The sequence below is a fragment of the Triticum urartu genome, chromosome 6A, assembly GCF_056163025.1.
Source record: "Triticum urartu cultivar PI428250 chromosome 6A, HENAU_Tu73, whole genome shotgun sequence".
Lineage (NCBI taxonomy): Eukaryota > Viridiplantae > Streptophyta > Magnoliopsida > Poales > Poaceae > Triticum > Triticum urartu.
Genome location: NC_141878.1, coordinates 588,110,272 through 588,136,017, shown reverse-complemented (window position 1 = coordinate 588,136,017; position 25,746 = coordinate 588,110,272). Strand labels below are relative to the sequence as shown.

Sequence of the window (25,746 nt, the reverse complement as noted above, 5' to 3'; positions counted from 1 at the left end):
AGGTCGGGGGGCGCGCCCTCCACCCTTGTGGCCGCCTCGTGTCTCTTCTGACTTGTACTTCAAGTTTCCCGAGTGTCTTCTGGTCCAAGAAAATCATCACGAAAGTCTCGTTCTGTTTAGACTCCGTTTGGTATTCCTTTTCTGCCAAACTCTAAAACAAGGAAAAAATAGAAACTGGCACTGGGCTCTAGGTTAATAAGTTAGTCCCAAAAATCATATTAAATAGCATATTAATGCATATAAAACATCCAAAAAAGATAATATAATAGCATGGAACACATAGATACGTTGGAGACGTATCATATGCCTATTTGAGGACCAATTCCGGTCTTCTACTAGTCAGCATTCGAGCACGCTCTGCATCGGTGGCATCAAAGATGATAACCTCTGCTACATTCCTCGATTTACACTTCATACGACCTTTGCAATGTTGGAAGCCATCTGCTAGGTCTAGGTTCTCGCGTGCGAGAGCCTGCATCTTTTTCAGCTCATCCATGCACTCCCGCAAGTTGAACACCATGCCCGAAATCCTTCTTGCCCACTTCACCACCCCTAAAGGAGGGTGCCACAACTCCACTCGCGGAGGAGTGGAGGATAATGGTGTGGTACGGGAGGCCCGGCTCCGCAACTAGTTGGCGGAGGATGTCTTGAAATTCATCAAATGGCATTATTTGTAGTGATAGCATGTGTGCAAGGTAATATTACATACGTATCAAACAACAAAGCATAATATCCGTTGAGCCTACCTTGAACAACTCTCATATGATAGGTGGTGGTTTATATGGTGGCTCTCCCTCAAGGGTATTCCCACTATCGGTGATGGTTGTTGTTTTATTTCCCTTCTTGCTTAACCAATGTCTCAGATGAAGAGAAGTACAACAACAACCGCCTATTACAAGAGTCGGGATTCTTCATCAACATCTGATCACTTAGGTGGTGGTTTATATGGTGGACTCTCTTTCCTGGGTGTTTCAACTGTCGAAGATGGTTGATGTTGTACTTACCCTCCTGCTTAAGTACCGTCTTAGAGGAGGATAAATACAACAACAGTCGGGATCCTTCAACAACTCTCATCTCTTAGGTGGTGGAGTATATATGGTTGGCTCTCACTCATGGGTATGTCGACTACCGGTGATGGTCGCTAGTGTACTTCCCCTCCTACTTTACCGATGTCTCACGGGAGGAGAAGTGTAGTAGCGACCCCCTATGACGACAGTTGGTATCGTTCATGTTAGAACATCTCTTCTCTCGAAAGTGTTTGTTTATATGATGGACATCCCTGCACCGGTATTACGGTTGTGGGTTGAAAGTCATTCCTTCTTGTCCTTCCTCATTTCCAAGGTCAGCAACGGAAGGAAAAAAATAATGACCCCCTACGACAACAGTCGGTATAAAAAACTTAGCCACATCGGACTGGATAATGATGCTGACCAAAAAATGGAGAATAAAATGATAGTTTATCAAATAAAATAGAAGAGAGTGTGGAGGCTCTCTTCTGTCACAAGCACTGATCGAGCTAACTCAAATTATTGTTGAAATTTAAGAAAGAAAATGAAGAGAGAACTACCAACTAATCAAGCTAACTCAAATTATGAAAAACCAACTAATCGATCCACCAAGAAATTGTTCGACCAACTAATCAATCTATATAACAAGGAACACTACCAACTAATCGAGCAAACTAAAATCAATGAATAACCAACTAATCGATCCACTAATTAACAAATTATCGACCGACTAATCTATCTGTATAACAAGGAACACTACCAACTAATCGAGCTGACTCAAATTAATTAATAACAAAAACACTTAAAACTGATCGATCTAGATAACAAGGAACACTATGAAGTACACATTGCTAACTAGGAACACTACTGACTAATCACCCTATATAATTAACTAGCTATAGGAACACTATTAATTAATTAGTTCGGGTGGAGAGTGGCACGAGTTGGCAAGGGCAAGTAGGGGCATGAGGTCGGCAAGGGAAAATCTCATCGATGATCTCACCGAGGCAGGACCTCGGGCATTGGTGGTGGCGTAGTGTGCCGTGGGGTGGTGGAGCCGCATCGATGGGCGTCCATTGAGGCATCAGTGGCACAGTGCGCGGGAACGACGAGGTGTTGGCGGACGAACAACGAGCTCGTCCACCGGGGCATCGATGACGCCATCGCAGCGCGTGGCGGCAACGGTGGGAGAGAGAGAGTCACAGTGGTTTGTCTTCGAATTTTTGTACACTAAATAAGTTTACTCTATATTTAGTTGTTTATCGTGATTTTGCTTATTTTTTAAAGGGATTCTGGCTCCCCAAATCCATCTAAAATCACAGCCAAGAATGTTTTTCTCAAGATGTTCATAAACAGACTTAGTAGTAAAAGTATTTTTTGAACCAAGTAACTAGACTATATGATTAGGATCAGTTGTAAGATTTATCCCATCAATAATAGAACTTAGCTCGGTCCAGTTAGTATTCATAGGATGGTAGATGCGTCTTTGAAAAAAAGTCAGACATTTACATAAAGTCATTTGTGAATTGTGTATTATATTTAGGAACGGAGGGAGTATCTTGCAAGTTACAAATGCTATACAACTGAGGAAGCTTGATGTATAAAGGAGGATTATCCTTAATAGGATCGTTCCAAAGTATGGCTAAGTTACTAGAATTAATAACAACTTTTCAACAAGTCATATAATGATCTTTGACTCTCATAATAGCTTTCCAAATAGGAAAATCACTAAACTTTTCTTTAACAGTGGATATAGTATCTCAGTTGGTCGAAGCCTCAAGGATAAATAGTGTGGATCCCACGACGAGTCAAACTGGCAGAAAATAGGATTAAGGCATGTCCAACATATTGTGCCGAAACAAGCTAGCACACTATGTGGACTATTCACGCTTGAATTTGCATTATTCTGGGACAACAAAAGGAAGATCAACGATAAAGGAGGATATTAAGGTAAGTTAATTCTATTAAGTATTTAAATCAACAATTATTGACCTTCAAATTTTCGTTGAGGCTATACAATTGATGAATTGCCGAAGGCAGTTGATGGCATGCCGGTGCTACTCGCCCTCTCTAGCAACAATCGGCTGGCGGCAATAGCCATGGATGGTATTCGGAATCTAGTGCATGTCCATCTAGAAAATGATGGGTCTACCGAAAAGAAACAAGATGCCCTCCATCCCTAGTTGCTGCTTGTGGCTTCAGTCTTAGAGCAACACTGGCAAAATCGATAGAATAACAGGGCGAGGCACAACACAACTATGTGAATCAGTGTATGCATGTTGTAGTTCTAGTTAGACATCGGTAATTCCCAATACCTTCTATGCCTATCCACCAAATTTAAATCTCTAGTGCACATAGACATATCACATAATGCATGAAAACCTCTAAAACAAAAGCAAGCAGAGAATTGAGTTATACCCTAGGGAAGTCTTGTTGCTTATAAAAGAGTTGTGTGACAGACAGTAGCTTGAAGTGATGTCCTTTTCTACGTTCAACAACTAAGAGTCCTTTCTTTATGAGCTTGGTCACATGGTTGGTCAGCCAATGTGAGAGCTCTATTGATCTTTTAGAGGAATGATGCATGAACTTCCTCAGCCTTTATTTTCAGAAAGATGTGATTTCATTGATCCTTTCACCTCTATATCAAGATGACCCATCTAGCCAACAAACAATTCATCATTTACTAGCTTGTCATGCAACCATCCAATCAATGCTAATTTGTGATTCCCTTGAAAGATTTCAATTAAATAAAGGTAGCTCATGCTTCTGTTTGTAGTAATATGTGACAGTGGTTCATGCACTGGTAGGTTCCTATAATATTTATTTATTGTTAAAAAATCAAAATAAAAAAATAATTATTCATCTTTCGCATAGAAACGTCTTGCTCCTTATGACAAACGAGTTATATGAACTCTTAGGTCCGCCGGTAGATCAATACTTGAGAATCTCCCGGCTACTAGTTTGGTCCTCAAGTGGATCGCAGGCTATCATATGTTTAAACAATCAATGCATTTACAGACATTTTCTTTTTGAAAATACAATTCAATTGATGAACCTCTCCATTAAGACGTTGCACCAAGCCCACACAAAATTCATTAATAAAGTTCATGAAGGACCAACAACTAACGTACATCAATTATGAGAGACCACAATGCCTTACTACTCGCAACCCTTTTCACCCATCTTTGCGGACACGAACCGATCAAGTTTGTTAGTTCCTTAATAGTGATAGAAAATGTGGTGTGCAGCACAACCGAAGCATCTTAGTTTCTTGTTTAGCGAATGGACGAGGCAGAGAAAAAGTGGCAGACTCGGCATAATAACATGGGGAGGCACAACAATGATCTGAATCATTGTATGCATGTTATAATTCTAGTTCTACACGGAAAATTCCCGATTCCTTCTATGAACAAAATTCTAATATCTAATGCACAAAGACCTAGCACATAATGCATGAAAGTGGGATTCTAAGACAAAGGTAAACTTAGAATTGAGTTATTCCTTAGTGAAGCCTTGCTACTTATAAAAATGATGTGTGGCAGATAGTAGCTTGAAGTCACATCGTTCTATAAGTCCATGTAGCTAAGAATCCTTCGGGTATGAGTTGGGATCCTACGAATGGTCAGCTGGTATGTGAGCTTCATTCATCTTTCATAAATATGATAAAATTTCTTAGCCTTATCTTTTTGGAAAGGAATAATTTCATTAATCTTTTAAAAACTACATCAAGACGGCCCACCTAGCCAACAAACAATTTGGATTACAAAGTTGATGAAAATTAAAGCCAATCAACTAACATCCCATCGTGAAAGAGAAAGCACGAGCTAAGTAGAACCAACACTGTTTGGTAACTTATCATGCGACTATCACATTTAATGCTAATTTGGGACTCACTTGAAGGGTTCGATTTAAAATTTGGTAGCCAATTCTTATGTTTGTTGTTATGTGCGCCAATAGTGACGCACTTACGGTTGTTATGAGCACCCACTGGTCGTAAATTAAAACATGTATTTGTTCGGGTGAAACAAAAGCAAACCATATTGAACTTCCATACTAAAGTAGGGCAACATGATTACATGGACAACAACTTACATACTTATCTACTCTCTTATTAAAGTCAAATTATTGAACATCAAGAACTAGCTAGCAGATAGAAGATATTTATCACAAAGAACAAGCTATTTGCAGCAACTATGTAGTAGTAAGCTAGAACAAGGTAATTAATGGAAGCTTCCGAGCTAGGAGCCCAAGTTTTCATGTTGTCGTGTGTGCCCAGCTCGAACGCCAGAATGCAGGTTATTCCAAGGAAATAATAGTGCAACTAGGCCCCTACCAGGTGTCTTGACAAAAACATTATTGTCTTTCAGTATATGACTCTGTGTCGTGGATTATGTAGGCAGAAAACACATGTTCTGGGGACCATGTAGTGTAGTCTTTACCCTCCCGTGGATCGTACTTGGACTTGCCCATCATCATGCACATCAAATACCTGAAATATATTATTGGTTAGATGTGCAGTACGCTTAGTGAACGGCCTTTGGCTCACCCATGTAGTGGTGACAATGTGTCGACGCAAGGGATGTGATGCAGCCAAGCGATCTATTCATTAGGAAATAAACTGCACTACTCATAGCATGGTCCGCCTTATCACCAAGAAAAAACGTGAAGCAACAAATTATGAAAGAAATGTTTCTCAACAGAAGCTATTCTTCGGAAACTTCGGTACAAGCAAGTGATCAACAACTGATTTTCCTTGTTACCAATTTTGGTAATGTCCTTGCAGTGTTTGTGTCGCCTACGGTAGTGGTTGATGTTGTGTCTTGTTACATCATGCCATTTGTAGTTGTTCTTTTCGTTTCGTTTAATGTTTGCATCCTCAGTGTCTCAAATACTCTTGACATTATGTATCTAGTATCCATATTAACATATTGCTTTTTATGAAAATATATATAGGTCAATTATGCAAGTTCTAACTACACGGTTCTTGAAAAGGAATGTATGGATACAAACTACAAGATAAGGCCACTAGCATAGCTAGGCATGAACCACAAGTCAAATCTACATGACTGAGTGATAGTATTAGCAATAATCTAGTAATCGGTACTCCAGCATATAGTAATCATGGGGTCTCTTTGTAGAATTGTAGTTTGTACATCCTCTTCTAGTGATATTGACGCAAAATACACACGTTGTGATGTATTCAGGGTACGAACTGAGAACTCTTCAGCCCAAAACCTCTCTTCGTAGTTTGACTCGGGGTCGGGGCAGCCGGAGGACTAGGTCAGATGCGATGCATCTTGCTTTCTCTAAACAACAATTTTTTTTGAGCTTTCTCTGTCCATATTAGTCAGCCGTGTTTTGCTACGCTTGGAGAAAAAACAAAACAAATATTGTAGCCGTTGGAATTGAGGCGTTTTGCCGATGGAGAGATAACTTTCTTTTTTGAGTCTAAACTTTTTTTTTGAGACAAAGTAAACTTTTATTAAAAGACAATATTCAAAGGAATACAGATGATATCCGGCAAAACATCTAGCCACAGGTGGCGCCCGGAATGAAGAGAAGAAGCAGCCTTAGCTAACATGTGAGCTTCTCCATTATGTTCACGCCTTTCATGCATAAACATAGTAGTCTTGACCATGCATAAAAACAAGTTTAACATAATAGGATAATTTTTAAACCAAACCAGAAAACAGGCAACATGAGCTCTCTAGACAGTCATGGCGAAGGCTTCGTCATGCTCCTTGCACTTGGTGACCACATCCACGCCGTTGTCGCTGAAAATGATCACCTTCAGGGTGTTTGGAGTGGCGCTTGAAGATGATCACCTTCAGGATGTCCGGAGTGGGTGTCGGTGTCAAAACCGGTGGATCTCGGGTAAGGGGTCCCGAACTGTGCGTCAAGGCCGGATGGTAACAGGAGACAAGGGACACGATGTTTTTACCCAGGTTCGGGCCCTCTCAATGGAGGTAATACCCTACTCATGCTTGATTAATATTGATGATATGGGTAGTATAAGAGTAGATCTACCACGAGATCAAGGAGGCTAAACCCTAGAAGCTAGCCTATGGTATGATTGTTGTATATGGAGTTGTATATTCTATCGACTAGCCTGGCCCTGGTTTATATAATGCACCAGAGGCATAGGTTAACAAGAGTCCTAGCCGAATACGCCGGTGGGGAGAAGTCCTTGTCTTGATCGCCAAGTCTTTGTGGAATTTTCCTTGTATGCGGCAGCTGTCCGAACTGGCCCATGGGTATACGGCCATGGGGGTCCTCGGCCCAATCTAATAGATCGGGAGATGACGTGGTGAGTACCCCCTAGTCCAGGACACCGTCAGTAGCCCCCTGAACCGGTCTTCAAGTTAGGGACGCTCCTCGATTCTTCCAAACTGTTCTTCATCTTCGATCGTCGGTCTTGAAAACTGGTTCAACAAATCTTCTCATCTTCGATCTTGAGGATCGCCGAAATGCATTCGACGAGTTTATACGCCGGGTATCCGAGGAGCCCCTTTAAGTTTCCGGCCTTTATCAATGCCTTATTATTTTTATGCCACACCTCGGGTTTGAAGTTGTTCCCGGGAGGCAGTGTCCTCTTGCGTCTGAGCTCTAACACCGGACTGTATTCGAGGTATCTTTTGCAGCCGAGCACCAATGCCGGACCGCTTCCCAGCTCTAACGCCGGAATGTAGTCGAGCTCCAACGCCGGACTATATCCGAGGTGTCATATCACCTTGGTTCAAAAAAGTTGAAGGAGTTTAGCCGAGCTTAATGCCGGAAATGCCCTCTACGGAGCCAGCCACTAGCGCCCGATCTTTATGCCGGACTGCTTCCGAGGTGGTGCACCACCCCGAATGTGGGCCGATTTTTGTGAATATTTTTTGTTGGTGCAATTTATTCTCTGCCGAGATATATAGCCAGTAGCCCTCAAGGTGTGTATCGGTCTAAAACCCGAGATGCACCTGAAGGATGACGTAAGACCGCTGATCCTAGTAGCCGCTGAGACTCAGGTTGATTTGCAAAATCGGCCTGAGGATCAAGTCCAAGCTCGGCAGAATACTTCGGGACACTAAAAGCGGCGTGCTCAGTCCTCGAGACTCAGGTTGGGTGCGGCCGACCAACCTGAGGATCAAAATCTCCTCAGAAACTATATTACACATAAAATTTTCTGCATTGGACAAGCAATGCAGTAGCCCCCGAGACACTGGTCGGGTGGCAACACCAGATCAGGGGATCGATGTGCCCCTTTAATATTTGTAAATAATAAGCCCGAAGCCCAGTAGCCTCCGAGCTTTAATGCGGGCACGGGTGGCCGAATTAAGGATCAATATCCATAGTAAAATCACAAATTATGTGTAATGACTCTATGTAGCCAAGTACTTTACGTCATTAATGCTCGGATCCGCATTGTACAAAACTTTATTGACCGACCATCGGCTTCCACCTCCTCGGCCAGTAGCCGAGGAGTGTTTGTCCTACTTTATAAAGCCTTTATGAGGGCAAAGATTTACAACAAACAAGGCAATCTGGCCATACGGTTTTATAAACAAAGGTACGCAGAGAGTTATATTACTGTTTAACAGAAGAAATGTCTTCCAAAGAAAATAGTCCCGCTATCGGTTCCTTTCTTTGGGTTGTCATGCTAAGCATGATCATTAAACCTCAGCTCTAATGTAAGAGCAAAATATTGAGGATTTAGTTTGGGAGGCCAGTTAATAGCCCCCGGTAGTGTTCGGCGATAGTCAGGGTCAAGCCGTAAACACTTCAGCCAATGTTATGAACGGCCCATCATTTAACATAGTCATCGGTTCGCTGACCAGTTTACGCTTATTGTGAAAGTCAGTTTTCGGCTTTCTCCACTAAGGTGCTTAACCATGTGAGCTGGAAGCACAATCGCAGTGGTTCTCCCTTTGCACGCCTAGCCGAACAAAACGGAACATAGGAAGCAAGTGCAGGAGCCGGGCAACCCAACTATTGACCGAAGACACAATTCGAAACCGATGCATATATAGCAATATCTGAGAATGTTTTTGCCGAATCCCTAAAGGTGTCCGGCGTTGCACTGCGAGACTAATGCTAGAAAAGCACAAATAGTTTAAAAGTGCCAAAAAGCTTGGAAAACCAAGAAAAGTCAGTAAAAACATGACGTCCGAACAATATCAAGCGTTCGGTGCCAATCCGAAAGTTGGTCTTAGAAAAAAGAAGTGCTTCTGTCGTGCTTTAACATGATACATCCTATCTCAAGACTTCGAGTGGGTCAGCCTACGACTTCAACCTCCTATCCCGAGGGCGGAGTACTTCTCATCAGGCCAGTTTAGCAAACTAAACTCTAGCGGCTTTGAGAGAGAAATTAGGCTCCCCGGCTAGTGACCGCACACTCGTGTCGAAAAAAGGAGTGATAAATAATAATAAAACTTTGCAACGACTAAGAAGAAGAACACTTATTATAAAACGGCTCAAATAAACTTAAGAGCCCCCAAGTGACTTGGGTAGAAGAATGATTGCATGTACCGAAGTGCTTATATCATATCTATGTTCAACCGAACTTTAAACACGTCTTAACCGACCGTCAGCTTCTCCCTCTTCGGCCAAGGACCGAAAAGTGTTATCTACTCCATCGGTCGAGAACATCGACGGTGTTTCCAATAAGCAGGCAATCAGGCCATAAGGCTGTAACAGACAAAGCGCGCTCAGGGAACTTATGCTATATTACCGTGAAGTATAAGAAGCATCTTCGAAGAAAATAGTACCCCCACCGATACCTTTCTTCGGTGCTCATTGTTATTATGAGACTTGTGCAATAGATTTTTTGTACTCATGAGTTCCATTGTGTGCCGACCATCATTGAAAACTATAAGAGCGCTAGCTTTCGGCTTCACCCAGTCTGAGGTCCGGCTCGGTTGACCCGATCGTGACAATCGCAGAGGTGCTCCCTTTACTCCCTAGCCGAACAATCGGAAACGTAGGGGTAAACACAGGAGCAAGGCAACCCAGCTTGCAAATCGCTTAAGTCAATATGGTGCATATTGTGGCGTAATACACGAACAGGGAACGAAGCCGTACAAGTATAATCATATGCAACAGGAAAAAGCTTCATAAAGGAAGCCCCCAAGTAAACGGGGTATTTGAATTTATGCGTCACAAACAAAGTTTGGACAGGGAAATTTTTTACAAGCAACTTTTTTCCAGAAAAGTATAATGCTTGGTCGAACCGAGCACAAGTTAGAAATTAAAGCTTTGAGCATGAAAGCGACTTAGCTGGTTAATGTGTTCGGTATTGATGACGCGGTCCGAGCTTGATGCGGGGCAAGGTTTCATCCCCCAAGCCGGTACCGAGGTGGCGGAGCGGAGAGCTCGACACACCGAAGTGGTGACATAGCACGGTCAATGCAGACCGGCAGAGTGACGCCAAAGTCCCCGGATCATTTTCCTGTGCACAAAAAATAGTGCAAACCGGAGATAATAGTAATAATGATAATTAAAAAAAATGTTGCATAATAAATAATTTATGCAAAGTGAGGAATAGAAGAAATATGGCCTGGCGCCGAAGTCAATGTCGATGCAGGGCGTCGGCGTGATGTAGTAGAGGCGTGGCAAAGCCTGAATTCACAGGTCGGTCCGAGCTCCGGATGCGGCGTTCGCCGGACTATGTACGGAAACTGATCGAACCACCACGCGACCATCGTTAATGCGGTCACCATTTGATAGACCTGTGTATATATCATGGACAAACCAGAGTAATAATTCCTTGGGAAAAATGAACCTAAACAAGCAAAAAATACTGGGATTAATAGCACCTGGTTTATTTGTTGTAGCAATCCGAAGGAAGGTGATTTCCAAAATTGGGACTCGCTCCGCACACCCATTGCCTGATGGGCAATAAAACGATGGCATGGCAATGCTGGTAAAGGTTGACTCGCCGAGGCAAAGCCCTCGGCCCGGCTAACGTGACGGAGCTGTTCGGCTAGTGACGCCGAAGTGTCCGGAGTAGGTTGATGAAGAGATGGCGAAGCCTCCGGTCCAGCCGAGATGTCGAAGCCTCGACGTCAGCCGATGAGTCGAAGTAGGTCGGCGTGATGGACACCAGCTTGAAGAAGCAATAGTGCGCCCCTGTTGATGCAGGTCGTCACGTGGTCGATGCCGGCTTGATGAAGCGACCGTGCGGCGATGCCGGTATGCCCGCTCCGTGTAATCCGTGGGGCGGCGATGTTGATGATGATTTATCCTTCGCGATGCCAGACTCTTGTTTGGCTTGCCGAGATGATGATCCGAAGAAGTTGAGCTCGGCTAAAGTGACGACGTGTCTAGCGCAGGTCGGCAGCCATGGAGTAATATTGCCGGACTGGTTTGACACCAGCATGATGTTGAAGATCATGTTCAAAAGATCTTAAAGTTAGTGGGATGTGTTCGGGAACAAAACACAATACCCCATACAAAACTTCCTTCAAAAGGGATGTCCGAAATCCCGTTCATAAAAAAGATGAACTCGGGTCGGATTCGTTTTCGCGCAGAAAACAGATCCGAAAAGTGATGCACTAATCGGAAGGTTCCCGCAGTTTGGACGGTCGGATCGAGCTGAAATTTTGAGAGGTGGTAGATATAGGAATTCCGCAGCCGATCAACGGTTGGGTCTTCCAAAGGACGTCCGAGGTAGAAGCTGGACACCACGCCCTAAACTCATCCAAATTCTCATCCAGATTTGACAGGGCTCCGGTATATCGTGAATTGCCAGAGATTCCTCCATCGGAACTCGACGAAATTTTCCAGGGTTGTTATAGACTCAATTACGCACAATTCCACCAAGGCGATCGTCAAAGCGATACTCGAGGAGGAGGTGGCGGCAGATACGAGTTCGCTGTCCAAAAAAACAGCACGGTTGCTTGAGGGCAATGTTGACGTTGAGCCCCCGAGCTCCATAGATGATTCCTCCGTGATCTTGATAGAGATCGGAGTTGATGTTTGATGAATGCCCTCGTCCGAATATGGTGATCCGAATACGGGGCGCAATTCTTGGTCGAACCAAGGTGACTAGTCGAACTGGTGGCGGAGACGCCGAAGTCGGAGTTGATCTGCCGGCGAGCCATCGATCCTTTTGTCAATCACACAGCGGGACTCTCAATGAAAGCACCAATATCGGTGTCAAAACCGGCGGATCTCGGGTAGGGGGTCCCGAACTGTGCGTCAAGGCCGGATGGTAACAGGAGACAAGGGACACGATGTTTTTACCCAGATTCGGGCCCTCTCGATGGAGGTAATACCCTACTCCTGCTTGATTAATATTGATGATATGGATAGTACAAGAGTAGATCTACCACGAGATCAAGGAGGCTAAACCCTAGAAGCTAGCCTATGGTATGATTGTTGTATATGGAGTTGTATATTCTATCGACTAGCCTGGCCCTGGTTTATATAATGCACCAGAGGCCTAGGTTAACAAGAGTCCTAGCCGAATACGCCGGTGGGGAGAAGTCATTGTCTTGATCGCCAAGTCTTTGTGGAATCTTCCTTGTATGCAGCAGCTGTCCGAACTGGCCCATGAGTATACGACCATGGGGGTCCTCGGCCCAATCTAATAGATCGGAAGATGACGTGGTGAGTACCCTTAATCCAGAACACCGTCAGTGAGGCTTCGTATTTGACGCTTCACACGCCGGTTATAGTGTGTTCCACCACTTGACGCACACTACTCTGGCCGGCCTACTCACTTCTTTCTAAAAAGCAAATGCGTTGCGTGATTCGAACCACGCACCTATGAAATACTAAAAACGTAGTTGTTTTTGATTAGTTTTTTCCTCTTTTCTTTTTTCTTTTTTTCCTTTTCCCTTTTCTTAAATGCACAAAAATATGCAACTTCGTGAACTTCTTTTAAGAAATAATATATTTTTCTTCAAAATCGATAAAAAATATCAAAATTTATGAACTGTATAAAGAAATCGTGATTTTTTTCAAAATAAATGAACTGTTTTTAAATGGATGATTTGTTTTCAAAATTGATGACCTTTTTTTTATAATTGATGAACCTTTTATAAATTGATGAACTTTTTTTTTCAATTTTATGATTTTTTTAATCGATGAACTTTGTATAAATTCATGATTTTTTTTCAATTTTGTGAACTTTTTTTCAGAATTGATATGCAACTTTTTTGTAAGTATTTAAAAACTGGCTGGTTTTTTTCTATCAGATGAACAACACAAGAAAAGAAAAACAGAAACCTAGCGGATGACCAGCTGGCACGATCGTTGGGCGAACCGCGTTGCTGAGACATGGCCCGCTCGGGCGCGCTTGAGCGCCAGCTCTTTATTCCGGCGCTGAAGGCGCAGAATATAATGAAATCTTTAATTAAGGATCACCCTTGCAAATGTCACCCCACTTCTCCAGGTAGGGATAAGTGGCACACTGCATGTGCTTCACTTGTCGCAACTTGCGCTGCATGTGTGTCATTTATCGCAACCATCGAATTTTCCTTTTTTTTCATCAATCCCTTAATTCAAAAAGGTTTATCTCTTAAACCGCGTATTCAAATCTTGAACCATTTTCACCCTTAGATTCCTCATGTCGAGATCCTTAAAATTTGAACCCATATTGATAGGCTGTGACAAACTTTCTTTTTCGTGAAAAAACTGGTCGAGAAAACCGCACCGAGAGCGCACGTTTTATTTTCCGTTTCTAAAGAGGCGTGACCATGTCTCTCGCGGAAGCAAACCCGCGCCTCACGCGAAAAAATAGAAAACACATTTTTTTTGCTTTCGAGAGGCACGACCGTGTCTCTCGCAGAAGCAAACCACTGCCTCTCACAGAAGAAAAATCCTTGCCTTTGGCAGAAGCAAAATCGAAAAGAAAAAACATCTAAAAAGACAAAAACACATGCGAAAAAATAAATAAATAAACAAAATCTGGAAGAAGCGCCCAGAGCGCGGTACATGGCGGCAGATCAGCCCACCCCAAATGACCTTTGGGGGGCTCCTGAACAAGTACTCACTCGTGAGTTGCTTCCGGAATAGGTGCTCCCGTCCGGAGTCGGCAATGGGACACAACCTTTTTTTCTTTTTTGCGGGGTACATGGCCTTTTTTTGAAAACTAAACACACTTTATTGATCGATAATGTTTATAGGGATACAATGAATGTCTGGAGAATTGAGAAGCCAGAGATGGCAACCCATGTCCAGATCGAAAGCATGTTTAGCGAGACTATGTGTCTTGGTGTTTGTGTCGCCTTGTCCATGTGTAAGACCCGGCAGTGCCCATGGTTAAGGCCCGGCCCACCTAATAAAATGGACAAGTCAGTCAACGCGTTGGTCGTGTCCATGTGTAAGGCCCGGCCCATCTGGAGGGACCGGCTGGTCTCTTGCGTTGACTGACTTCTCCATTTTCCAGTCGCCAGTCCCCACTCCCCAGCGCGTCCCTCTCTCTTCTCCACCACCTCGCTCGCGCACCTTGCCGCGCCGCCGTCTCGCCGGAGTCCCGCATTATCGCGCGCGGTGAGGTGAGCCCCGATTTCTTAGCCTCTTCCTCCCAAGACGCATACATCTTACTACTACTACTAGCAATGCCCGTGCTCGGAGATCCACGCGTCAAAGATCCGAACCGTCTGGGCTCCCGGCTGACCCCCATGGCTGGGGGTATACATTCCCATGCTACCGATAACTCTTTTGAGATCGTTTGTCTTTGATCGGCTGGGACGGGCATGGGGATGCACTTAGGTTTTCCCGTACAAACCCAAGCGTGTGTTCCGTACCTTGCTGCCGTGTTAAATTAAGTTAAAATTTTGGAAATGCCACGCGGTTGCTTGGGGTAGTTCCGGCCGTCTTATTAACCTATATTGAACGCACGGGTGCAATGCCGATGATTTTAGATCTGACTTTAGTTTGGTCATTGTTTAAGACCGGTCGGCCATAATGAGTGTACTTAATTATCTTGCTTGACACTAGCCATTCTTGAGAAGGCAGTTTTTCTGCATGGCACTAACTCTTTCCTATGGAGTTGCAGGCTTGCATCAGACACCACTCTGAGTTGCAATGCTTTTGTTTCCTGAATGAGTTTGAAATTATATACACATGGATAGTTAGTCAACGGAGATTTCAGAAGCAACTATAGAAGCTCGAATGTTTGTCCGTCAGCAGATAGAAAGTGACTACATTAGTGTTCATAGCATATCCTACATTTAATTAGCATTCACTGGTGATATACTTTTGTTATTACGTATTTTTCACATATAGTAGTACAGAACTGATCCGATGTGCTAGCTTCCGTACTTCATTCAGACATTTAGTCGATATGGATACACACATACACTAAACAAAAGCAGCGAGGCTTCCTATATACGTTTCGTGCTCTGCTCCCTTGTTTTTATTTTGTTTTAATAGTTTGGATGCCTGGGGTTTCTTGTGTAAAAAAGACTGAAATGCTAAGAAGAGGGTATGTTTTCGAAGCTGTCACCATGGCGGTGGGGATGTAAAAACAAAGTTCAGAGGTTATTTACAAGAATATATGGGGGAAAGTGGATTTGGTTTCTTGGAGTTAAGCACCACAACTAGGCTAACTGAAACTGTCTCTGTTGTTTTCCCTGTAAATGTATTTCATACTGTAATAGTGTGTCTTACACAAGAAAGCAAAGTCCCTGACCGAGCTGATGTTTGTTATGGCCTTATGTACCCTGCAGAAAGTATGTCGGAACAAGCTCAAAGCGCGGCAATAGCGATAGAAGAAGACATACTGCTTGGAGATTCATCACTGCTGGAGGAAGCTGAGAGAGGGGCAATGCCGTCAGGAGAAGGCGTGCTGCTTGGAGATTCGTCACAGTCTCAGCTGCAAGAGATCAGTGTTAACCATGGTAAATACCATTCCTCGGTGATATGTTCTCCTTGTTATTTTCCTCCACATGCATGGTACAAAATCAAATTGATGTGCTAGTCTTCATACTTTGTTGGCCAAGTATCCACTGAAAACAGGAATTCAGTGAAAATCTGGAAACTTGCTTCCTGAGCCGTTAGATCAACAGCGAACGGGTCGAAGGTGGGAGTTCTAGCCAACGACTTAATTATACTTTACACGTAGACCCCTCTTATTCCGTAATTAGCCGGCGGATTATCTTCTCGACTCCCTATCTGCTAATCCAGCACCGTGTACACCAAGATGCCGCCGCCGCCGCTGCCGCCACCGGCGAACTATGCGCCTACTGGATAGAATGGCATCGTTGCACCCGCGCGACGGAAACTCAACGGCCTTGGTGCTGCCCCCGTCCGACGATCACTCTCGCCGCGGCGCTGCTCATGCAAGACGGCGACTCGACGGAACAGTAGCGCCGCCCCTGCGTGTCGTTGAATTGTCTGCACTCTGCGACCACGTCGATGGTCCCATGAGACGGTGTCTCGGCGGCCGCATCAGTATAAGTGAAAACAGTGAATGTGTCAGTATAGCCAGTTTTCATAGCCTACTTTGTTTAGTTGGTTTTTGATACACTTATACTGAACAAAAGCAGTGAGGCTTCCTATATAAGTTTGGTGCTCTGCTCCCTACTTTTTATTTTATTTAATCGTTTTGATGCCTTAGGATGTCTTGCCTAAAAAAATACGGAAATGCTAAAAACAGGGTACATTTTCGAAGCTGTCACCTGCAACCACTCATTAGGGCAGAAAAAGTAAAAAGAAAAACGAAGTTCAGAGGTTATTTACAGGAATGTATCATTTTCTAAAAAAAATTTACAAGAATATATGGGGGGAAATGGATTTGCATCTTGCAATAAGCATCAAGTGGGCAAATTGAAATCGTCTATTTTTTCTTCTGGCTATGAATGTGTCACTGTTTTTTTTGTTTTTTTTTTTTGAAAAGGGGGGACTCCCCGGCCTCTGGCTATGAATGTGTCACTGTAACGCGTGTTTTACACAAGAAACCAGAGTCTGATCAAAATGATGTTTATTGTGGCCTTATGGATCTTGCAGAGAGTATGTTGGAAGAAGCTGACATCGTGGCAATATCTATTGGAGAAGAGGTTCTGCATGGAGATTCATCGCTGCCGAAAGAAGCTGACAGCAGAGCAATATATATTGGAGAAGAGGTGCTGCATGGAGATTCATCGCTGCTGAAAGAAGCTGACAGCAGAGCAATACCGTCAGGAGAAGGCATACTGCTTGGAGATTCGTTGCAGTCTCAGCAGCAAGAGATCAATGCTAACCGTGGTAAATACCATTCGTTGGTGATATGTTCTCATTTTCATTTTCCTCCACATGCATGATACAAAATCGAATCAATGTGCTAGTTTCCATACATTGTTTAGTCGGTTTCGGATACACTTATACTGAATGAAAGCAGCAAGGCTTCCTATATAAGCTGGTGTTGTGCCCCCTTCTTTTTATTTTACTTTAATCGTTGAGATGCCTCGGGCGTCTTGCCTAAAAAAATACAGAAATGCTAAAAAACAGGGTAGGTTTTCTATTTGCAGGTGCCATCTACAGGCCCTCATTGTTTCATTAGGATAGGAAAATATAAAAACGTGAATCTACATCTTACAATTAAACACCAAGTGGGCTAATTGATATTTTTTTTTGTGTGGAAGCATCACTGTCATTGTGCATTTTACAGAAGAAACCAGAGTCCCTGACCAAACTGATGTTTGTTATGGCCTTATGGACCCTGCAGAGAATACGGCGGAAGAAGCTGACACCGTGGCAACACCGTTAGGACTTAGGAGAAGGCTTGGAGGTTCATCCCTGCTAGAAGAAGCTGACAGAGTGGCAATATCGATAGGAGAAAAAGTGCTGCTTGGAGACTCATCGCTGCCGGAAGAAGCTAACAGGATGGCAATACCGTCAGGGGAAGGCTTACAGCTTGTACATTCTCCGCAGCCTCAGCAGCAAGGGATCACTATTGACCATAGTCCACACATGTCGATTGATGAGTTGCTGAAGGTGATAAAAGGAGCCAATGGCATGCCGGTGCTGTTTGTCCCCTCCAGCAATGGCCGACGGGCAGCGGTAGCCGTGGATGGCCTTCAGAGTCTGGTACCTGCCAATCGCAGCAACGAAGAGTCTGCTGAAAAGAAGCACGAAGCTTTCTGTTCCTGGTTGATGCTCCTGATGTCACTGGTCGCCACCGTCACCTTCACCGCAGGGCTCACCCCACCCGGTGGTTTCTGGGCCGCCGACGACAAATCCAACGGGTACGTCGCTGGTATGTCAGTTATGCGCAGCAAATCTTACAGGAGGTACTTGAACTTTTACTACAGCAACACGACCGCTTTCTTCACATCCTTGATGATCATTGGAATGCTCGCCAGAAACATAAATAACCTACAGCCCACTTACTTGAAGAGTAATATTTTCAAAGGCGTGGTAGTTACTTGTTTTATGAGCTTGGGGTGTAGCTATATCTCCGGAACGTGGGACGGATCACCTTTTCGACTGATTTACCCCATTACTGTGTTTCTACTCAACATTGTTTACATGGTCCTGCCTTGGCTTCAGAATTGGATCCAAAGCCGCAGTGGATCCAAAGCTTCAGAATTGTCAGCTAGACCTCAGCATTGTTGGTGGTCGCACGATTATTACTAGCTATTGAGATATATACAAAGGAAAATGATAGAAGCAAGAATGCCATCGAAATTTCTGTACGTGTTGTTGTCTGATGTGAAGTGACATCTAAGGGCACCTCCAACAATCGCCTACAACCCAAGCGGCACCGGTATTGAAGTGGCGCGCCGGCAAAGAGTGTCGCCCGCCTACCTCCATTAAACCAGCGTGTCCCAAGGAACCTACTCCGACGCCTCGAGCGCGACATGTTCATTCCTGTGCCGGCCGACATTAAACACCTCACCGGTTGGTGCCTTGCATCCGTCCGCTATTTCAATGTGGCCAGGCGCCGGGCATGTAACACACGCCTCCTTGTACCCTGCCGCACCGCAGAAGCCGGCGTTGGCCGAAGGAGGTGCACAACCAACGACAGCTCCACCTGGACTGCCCGAAGGAGGTGGCCGCCGAGGCCGCCGAAACCACCCTCCATTTCGCTCTAGTTGCTTGCAGGAGTGGAACAACCAAAGCGGCAGAGGAGATGAAATGCGGCGGAGGGGATGGGGGTGCTAACCCTAAATGCCCTCCGGTATCTTTGATATAGCACCAGAGAGGGGATCTCAAGGGGCCTTGAAAAACATTTCCGGGCTAGACGGGTATGCGAGGCCTATTCAGCCCAAAAAAATGCCCAAGCCTGCATATCAGGCTATTTCGGGTTAGAGACATTTGAGGGATCTGCTATAGATGCTCTAACCGAGGCCTACGTGCACGCAGGCAAGGCCGTACCTTTGTAGCCTAGGCCCATGCATGTGCTGGTGGGCGAAAGCTACCTCTGAGCTCTGATAGCATCAGTTCTCAGGCATTGCTGGGCGAGAGGGGCGAGAGCTATGGGGCAAAATATGATGATGTTCTGAGAAACAGGCCTGGATTTCATCGTCATCATCATTTGCAAATTGCACCGCAACAACACACTAGTAAAATAACAGTATGAAAAACAGTAGGACCGAATTCCAGTAAAATAAGGTAATATTGACTAGAAAATATTTTAGCTTTAGAATGAAACTACGAGTGGCGGTGCTACAGGTTTTGTTTCTGTAAACGCCGGGGAGGAAAGGAATGCACGCACGGTTGACCAAAACTGTTCATCAGTGTTAGTGCGAAACGCTCAACAAGTAGAGCGCAATCTACGACAAACGCGCGACTGCAAACGTCTGCCCGTCAACATCAGAGTGCAGTTCAAACACACAGCAGGTAAAATAAGATGCACTTGGTTTTACCCAACAGTTTCAGGCAGCATATTTAGCACAACAGGAATACACCACATGAACTGCATGCAGGTACTAACATAAACAGAATCACGACGGCGAATCAGTAACAAGTTAATGCATGGATACATTTTAGCACAACCAGAGTACATCTCATGAACTGCATGCAGGTACTACTAACATAGCAGAATCACGACGGCAAATCCTTGACAGTTAACAATGCATGAATCATGAATGCAACAATAGACTACGTAGCACTCGTCTCTCAAGTTACACAGGAAAAACAAGCCTTACCAGCTACTCTACATTGTGCACACGAGCAAGATCAACTCCCCAACCCGAGTACCTAGAGACTTCTGCTGCTGAACACGTCCACTGTAGCCCAAACTCAGCACTTACCGTCTAAACGTGATCATTCGCCATCGCCATCGTCGCCATTTTCTCCCGGATCCTGTCCAGCTCCAGCATGAACTCGTCGCACTTGGCACCGTCGCCGCAGATCTCCCTCCCGATCCCAGCCGCCTTGCTCATCAGTGCCGCGTACCTCGCCGCATCCTCCTCGCGTTGCGCCGCCACCACCAACCGCCCCTCCTCACGCCGCTCCAGCTGCTCCTCCCTGAAACCGTCGGTCCACCGGGCCACGATGTATTTCTCCGGTATCTCGTCGATGCCAAACTGCGTGAAGAGCCTGAACACGTGGCAGCAGAGGATCCCGTCCCTGGCGAACTTGGCGCACTGGCACGTGTACGTGTCGGTGAGGCCGGGCTCGATTGACACCTCGAAGGAGTCCCGGTCGTACTCCGGGTTCTCGTAGCTGTAGGCCTTGTCCAGCCTGTACAGGGTGCCTCTTTCTATCTCCTGCACTTTGAATGCTGTGGAGTGGAGGAGCTCCTTCTGGACTTTCAGGAAGATCTGCCTTGTGTAGACACGTGATGCGTGCCTTTCTATTGGCTGCAGTGAGAAGCATGAAGGCTCGGTCGCCGCTTCCAGTACATCTTCCTCGTCCGTTTTCTTGATCTTATCCTGCATCTCCTCGTACTTTTCAATCAGATTCTCTATCTTGTCCTTGGGAAGCACATTCTCTTTGAACAGTGAGAATGCCCCCTGGCTGCCTCTGGCTGAAACGACAAAAGGGAAGAAATCCTGCATGAAATAAACAGGAGCCCAGGTCTTCCTCATCTCCCACAGCAACTGTAGGTACTCGTTTTCACTTGCATCATGTCTCTGAATGAGTGCACTCCATCCTTGTTCGAACTCCGTCTCTGTCAGTGAACTGTCAACTAAGATGTCCAGCTCTGCTTTCATGTTGCCTCTTGCTGCCACAAAGGCCGCCATCTTTTCCTGGGCTTTCCCGTTCCATCTGCAGAACCTGTGCCTTGCTTGTGGCATGACCTCGGCTATTGCCTTCGCCATGGCTTCGTCCTGGCTTGTTATGACTGATCTTGGTATTTGACCTCCTCCCATCTCCTGCAGAAACGTTTCGAGCATCCATTTGTAGGTTTCAGCTTTTCGATCTTGCAGCAAGGCACACCCTAACACGATTGTTCTCCCACGGCTATTCATCCCAGTGATAGGAACGAAAGGCATGTTGTGTCTATTTGTGCTGAAGGTGGTGTCAAACGATACGAAATCACCAAAGATTTCATAATCCATCCTTGACCTTGCATCAGTCCAGAAAATGCTCCTAAGCGTGCCATCTTCATCCTTTTGCACGGTATAGAAAAAACATGGGTCCTGGAGCTGCAGTTGCTCGAAGTGGTTCAGTGTTTTCTCAACATCTAAGTTTGCTTTCCTCCATTGTTCAGCAGACTGCAAGATCAGTGCTTGTTTTTCCTTTGATGGCAATTCCCGAAAAAAGCCACTCATTCTTCTTAAAATCTTGAGAATCTCTCCGGGAGGCACCCTGCTTTGCTGAAGAACTCTTGAGAATGACCTCTCTTCAGGTGACATGTGTTTTTGGCTCGTTAAGAATCTTGTGAACGAACGGCTTGGAGATAACGGATGGTTATGTTCATTCTGAACTGCTGCGATCACCCACTCTCCCTTGATAAGCTTCACGATGATCTTTGCCTGGCAATTTGTCTTCTCTATGACATTCTTCTTCCTCTTCCTCTTCAGGTTCAGGTCCTCAACTAGCTTTACCTTGCGATTCCTGTTGCAGTCTAGCTGAAACCTCTGTCTCTTGTAGTTTCTTCCCCTGACCACCACGAAACCAGTCTGGAGAGCATAAGTGTTGTAGTACTCGTGTGCATCTTCGAGGGTTGGGAATTTCATTCCAACTTGCGGTGCTTTAACAGTGCCCAGTGCCTCAGGGGCAGGATAGAAGAACCTCCCTTCCTCCTTTTCTGACTCACTACCAGAGCTGCTGTCTGAATCACTTTGACTGCCTGTATCGTCGCTAGATATGTCATCGATTTCCATAACATCATGTTCTTCAGCAGTCACCAGCTGCAGCGAACGGTCCACATAGCTGGCGTTTCTCTCCAGTTTAACAGACAATGCGATTGCCGCTTCTTCATCGTCATCCATGAGCTCTGCTGATCGTTCCTGCAGGCAAGCGCATAGTTTATATTATCCCCTGAGTATATTGAAATGTCCAAAATACCAGTACTTGCTATATTTTGTTTGGCTTCCATACCTCACGGTTGTGGCTGAGCAGCTGTATCCTTGGTCGTCTCACCGGTTGTTTGCCAGCATCCAGACGAGCTTGCTGTCATTTCATTCCAAGTTAACACCAGACATTAAGTAATTTCTAAGAAGGGAAGGTGAAGTAGTGACTCCAAGTACCTTAACGACGTTGCACGCAGGTGCTGGCGTCTTCTCATATCCCTTACTAGCCTGTGACAATAACAGATATGTGTGAGACACAGTAATCCAATGTGTCTGCTTGTTTTCTTAAATGTTATCTACTGATAGATGCATAGATGAAGGGACAAAAACTGTGATGTGCTCAGGTACCTCTTCTCCATACACCTGCACTTTGCGCAGGATCGGCACATGGGAGCCATCATCCCCAGCCACAATGTATATCACTCTCTTGTTCGCGGAGCTCCCGGGGGTTTTCGCCGAACTGTTGTTGGTCGATTTCGCAACCTGCAGCAGTTCCAAAGAGTGCGGTTTTCACTCAGGATCTACACACCACACATACATAATGCCAAGTCTCCCCTCAACGAAGGCTTCTTTCCAGTAATCTTACCACTCTGGAACTGGTCGGAGGAGCAGCAGCAGCTGCTGGCGCCTGCTGCGCGTGACCGCCTGCTGCCCGGGCCGGCAGCGCACTGGCCGTCTGAACAGTCGGCTGCGCCGGAGTTACGGGATCTTCTTTCGCCTGAAACGAAGAAATTTGTCAGGCATAAACCCTGCGCGGCGGAACATGTATGGTGGGTTTTGGGAGGCATTACCGTGTAGGCAGCTAGATACTCCTCCATCGCCGGTGTCCGTCGCCGCGAGCGCGCTCCGGCGGAGGTGGAGTGTGAGTCTAGATCCGGATTCGAATGGGGAGAGGAGAGGAGGGGCGAGGGGTTTGGGCCTGGATCCCGTGCGGGTGACGGGGCGAGGGTGGGGAGGGGAGGTGGCGGCTGGATCTGGACGGGGAGGGAGGATACGGTGGTGGTGGTGGTGGCGGCGGCGGCGGCCGCCGTTGCTGGAGTGACGGGGAGGAGGAGAGGTAGGTATCCTGCGCCGGCTGCGGAGAATAGGGCTATGGGAGAGAGGAGCGGAGTTTCCCTATTGGTCGCCTGTAGCAAAGGGTTGACGCTACGACGCGCCTGAGTGCGGGCACATGGGCCGGCCCGACTTGGGTAGCTCAAGCCCACGAGCGGTTTTGTTTGCATTCTCTCATCGTCTTCGGGTCTTCTCTACCAGTTTTCACCATTTTTTTCTGTCTTCTTTTATTTTTTTATAGTTTTACTTTGTCATTTCTTTTTCTCTCATTTTATAAATTATTCCTTAATTTCTTTTTACGTTTTTCGTTTTATTTCTATTTTTTCTTTCCTTTTTCCTTTTTTTAATTTCTATAAAACAAGTTTAGAAGTTAGTGAATACTTAAAAACACGGACAATTGTTGAAAGTTCTCATAATATTTAAAATTTATGTACTATTTGGAATTAGACAACATATTCAACATTCATGAATGTTTAAAAAACTGGTGAACTTTTTCTTCAATAATACAGTTTAGATCTTTCAAAAATCAGATAGCCTATTTTCTTTAACCAGACTAGCAAACCGAAATACGTCCTAAAACACATCTATAAATTTTTAAGTTGTCACGACATAACTTTATTGGATATACATTGTCTTATTTTTTTGGAATAACATATAAACAATGCGCTGGAGAGCCCATTGGTGTTGAGCCTGGAATCCTGTGCGCTGGTGGGGCGAGGGTGGGGAGAGGAGGTGGCGGCTGGATCTGGCCGGGGAGAGAGGATACGACGGCGGCGGCGGTGGCCGCTATTGCTGGAGGGACAGGGAGGAGAAGAGGTAGGTATCCTGCGCCGGCTGCGGAGAATAGGGCTATGGGAGAGAGGATCGGAGTTTCCCTATTGGTCACCTGTAGCAAAGGGTTGACGCTATGACGCGCCTGAGCAAGCGCACATGGGCTGACCCGACTCGGGTAACTCAAGGCCACGAACGATCGTCTCTACCGGTTTCACCATTTTGTTCCGACTTTTTTATTTTTTATAGTTTTATTTTATCATTTCATTTTATAAATTGTCCCTTAATTTCGATTTACTTTTTCATTTATTTTAGTTTTTAGCTTTCCTTTTCCTTTTTTAATTTCTAAAACATGAATATTTTTTACTATCTGCAATTTTTTAGAAATGATGATTATTTTAAAACCTATGATTTTTTTTAGAAGTTTGTGAATACTTAAAACCATGGGACATTCTTAAAGTTCTCGTGAATATTTAAATTTTTTGGATTTTTTGGAATTCACAAACATATTTAATATTCATGCATGTTTAAAAAATGGCGAACACATTTTTCAATAATACAATTTTGATCTTTAAAAAATCTGATAGCCTATTTTCTTTAAACAGACTAGCAAACTGAAATACGTCCCAAAATACCTGTAAGTCTTTAAGCTGTCATGACATAAATTTATTGAATATACTTTTTTTATAAAATTGGAATAACATACAAACAATGCGCTAGAGAGCTGGTTGATGTTTTCTTGTCTTTGGTTTAGGAAAAATAGATAGTTTCCAAAAGTAAAAAAAAAACATCTCAAACAAATCAGAAATTGTTTTTCAATCAAAAGAGGGTGTGCGCCAAAAGACGAAGCTAGGAGGCCGACATTACCCACATACGCTACCCAATCGCCTTAGGGCTAGTGTGCGCCCCTGACTCATAAATACGCAAAAAAAAAACTTCCTTAGAATTATAGAGTAATTTTCCGCTGTGCTTTGGTAATTCAAGATGTTCTAATGTAGTGTGGGTAGGTACCACATGAAATCTTGGAGAAGGATGGTAGTCCAGTGTTGAGGTTGGAGTGGCGCATCCTTGTTAATCGGGGTTCGGCTCCCTTTGTGGGGGGGGGGGGGGGGGGGGGGGATTCCTATATCTCACCCGTGTAGGCTCTACCTTAATATTCTTCTACATGAGGCTCCTCGCCAATCGTCATGAAGTTGCCTCGGTAGTTCTTTCTTGCTGGCGTATTATATCTGGAATGTAGTGACCCTTGGAATAATTGGAGATCAACGCATAAATGTCCTGAACTTTTTTGGCATGCTACATGGTTAGGTGTTAATAAGGTCCCCAGGAGGTTGTGTACGATGTTACGGTCCAATATCTCGCATAGTTTTTCTCTAGGTTTATTTCAATTTTAATTGAACTTGTCCAATTTAATTGCAGTATGTCGAACTTGGCATGAATTAGGCCTGGTTGGTTTGCATGAAAATGGTTGTGTTTGCATCAAATTCACCCGGTTTGTTGGATTTAAGTTTAAAATGTGCACCAACATTTCGAGCATACGG

The 25,746-nt window shown here is 44.7% G+C and overlaps 2 protein-coding genes across 3 annotated transcripts; one reads left to right on the top strand and one right to left on the bottom strand.

The window, feature by feature from the left end:
• The first annotated feature begins 14,385 nt into the window (after positions 1-14,385).
• LOC125513048 (uncharacterized) lies at positions 14,386-19,743 on the top strand. 2 transcript variants are annotated; one of them, XM_048678089.2, is made up of 4 exons: positions 14,386-14,488; positions 15,665-15,835; positions 16,944-17,180; positions 17,641-19,743. In XM_048678089.2, the coding sequence occupies exons 2-4, from the start codon at positions 15,670-15,672 to the stop codon at positions 18,549-18,551; spliced, it is 1,314 nt and encodes a 437-aa protein (XP_048534046.2). In that variant the 5' UTR covers positions 14,386-14,488; positions 15,665-15,669; the 3' UTR covers positions 18,552-19,743. The 2 variants fall into 2 exon arrangements, with proteins under 2 accessions (XP_048534046.2, XP_087385184.1); XM_087529058.1 differs by lacking the exon at positions 14,386-14,488 and having other exon boundaries at positions 15,652-15,835.
• Positions 19,744-19,877: 134 nt separating this feature from the next.
• On the bottom strand, positions 19,878-23,497 carry LOC125515546 (protein FAR1-RELATED SEQUENCE 5). The gene is made up of 6 exons (XM_048681043.2): positions 23,173-23,497; positions 22,968-23,099; positions 22,730-22,864; positions 22,559-22,609; positions 22,410-22,481; positions 19,878-22,318 (listed from the first exon to the last, which is right to left on the bottom strand). Exons 1-6 carry the CDS (start codon positions 23,197-23,199, stop codon positions 20,174-20,176), a joined length of 2,562 nt encoding a protein of 853 aa, XP_048537000.2. The 5' UTR covers positions 23,200-23,497; the 3' UTR covers positions 19,878-20,173.
• Positions 23,498-25,746: the final 2,249 nt, after the last annotated feature.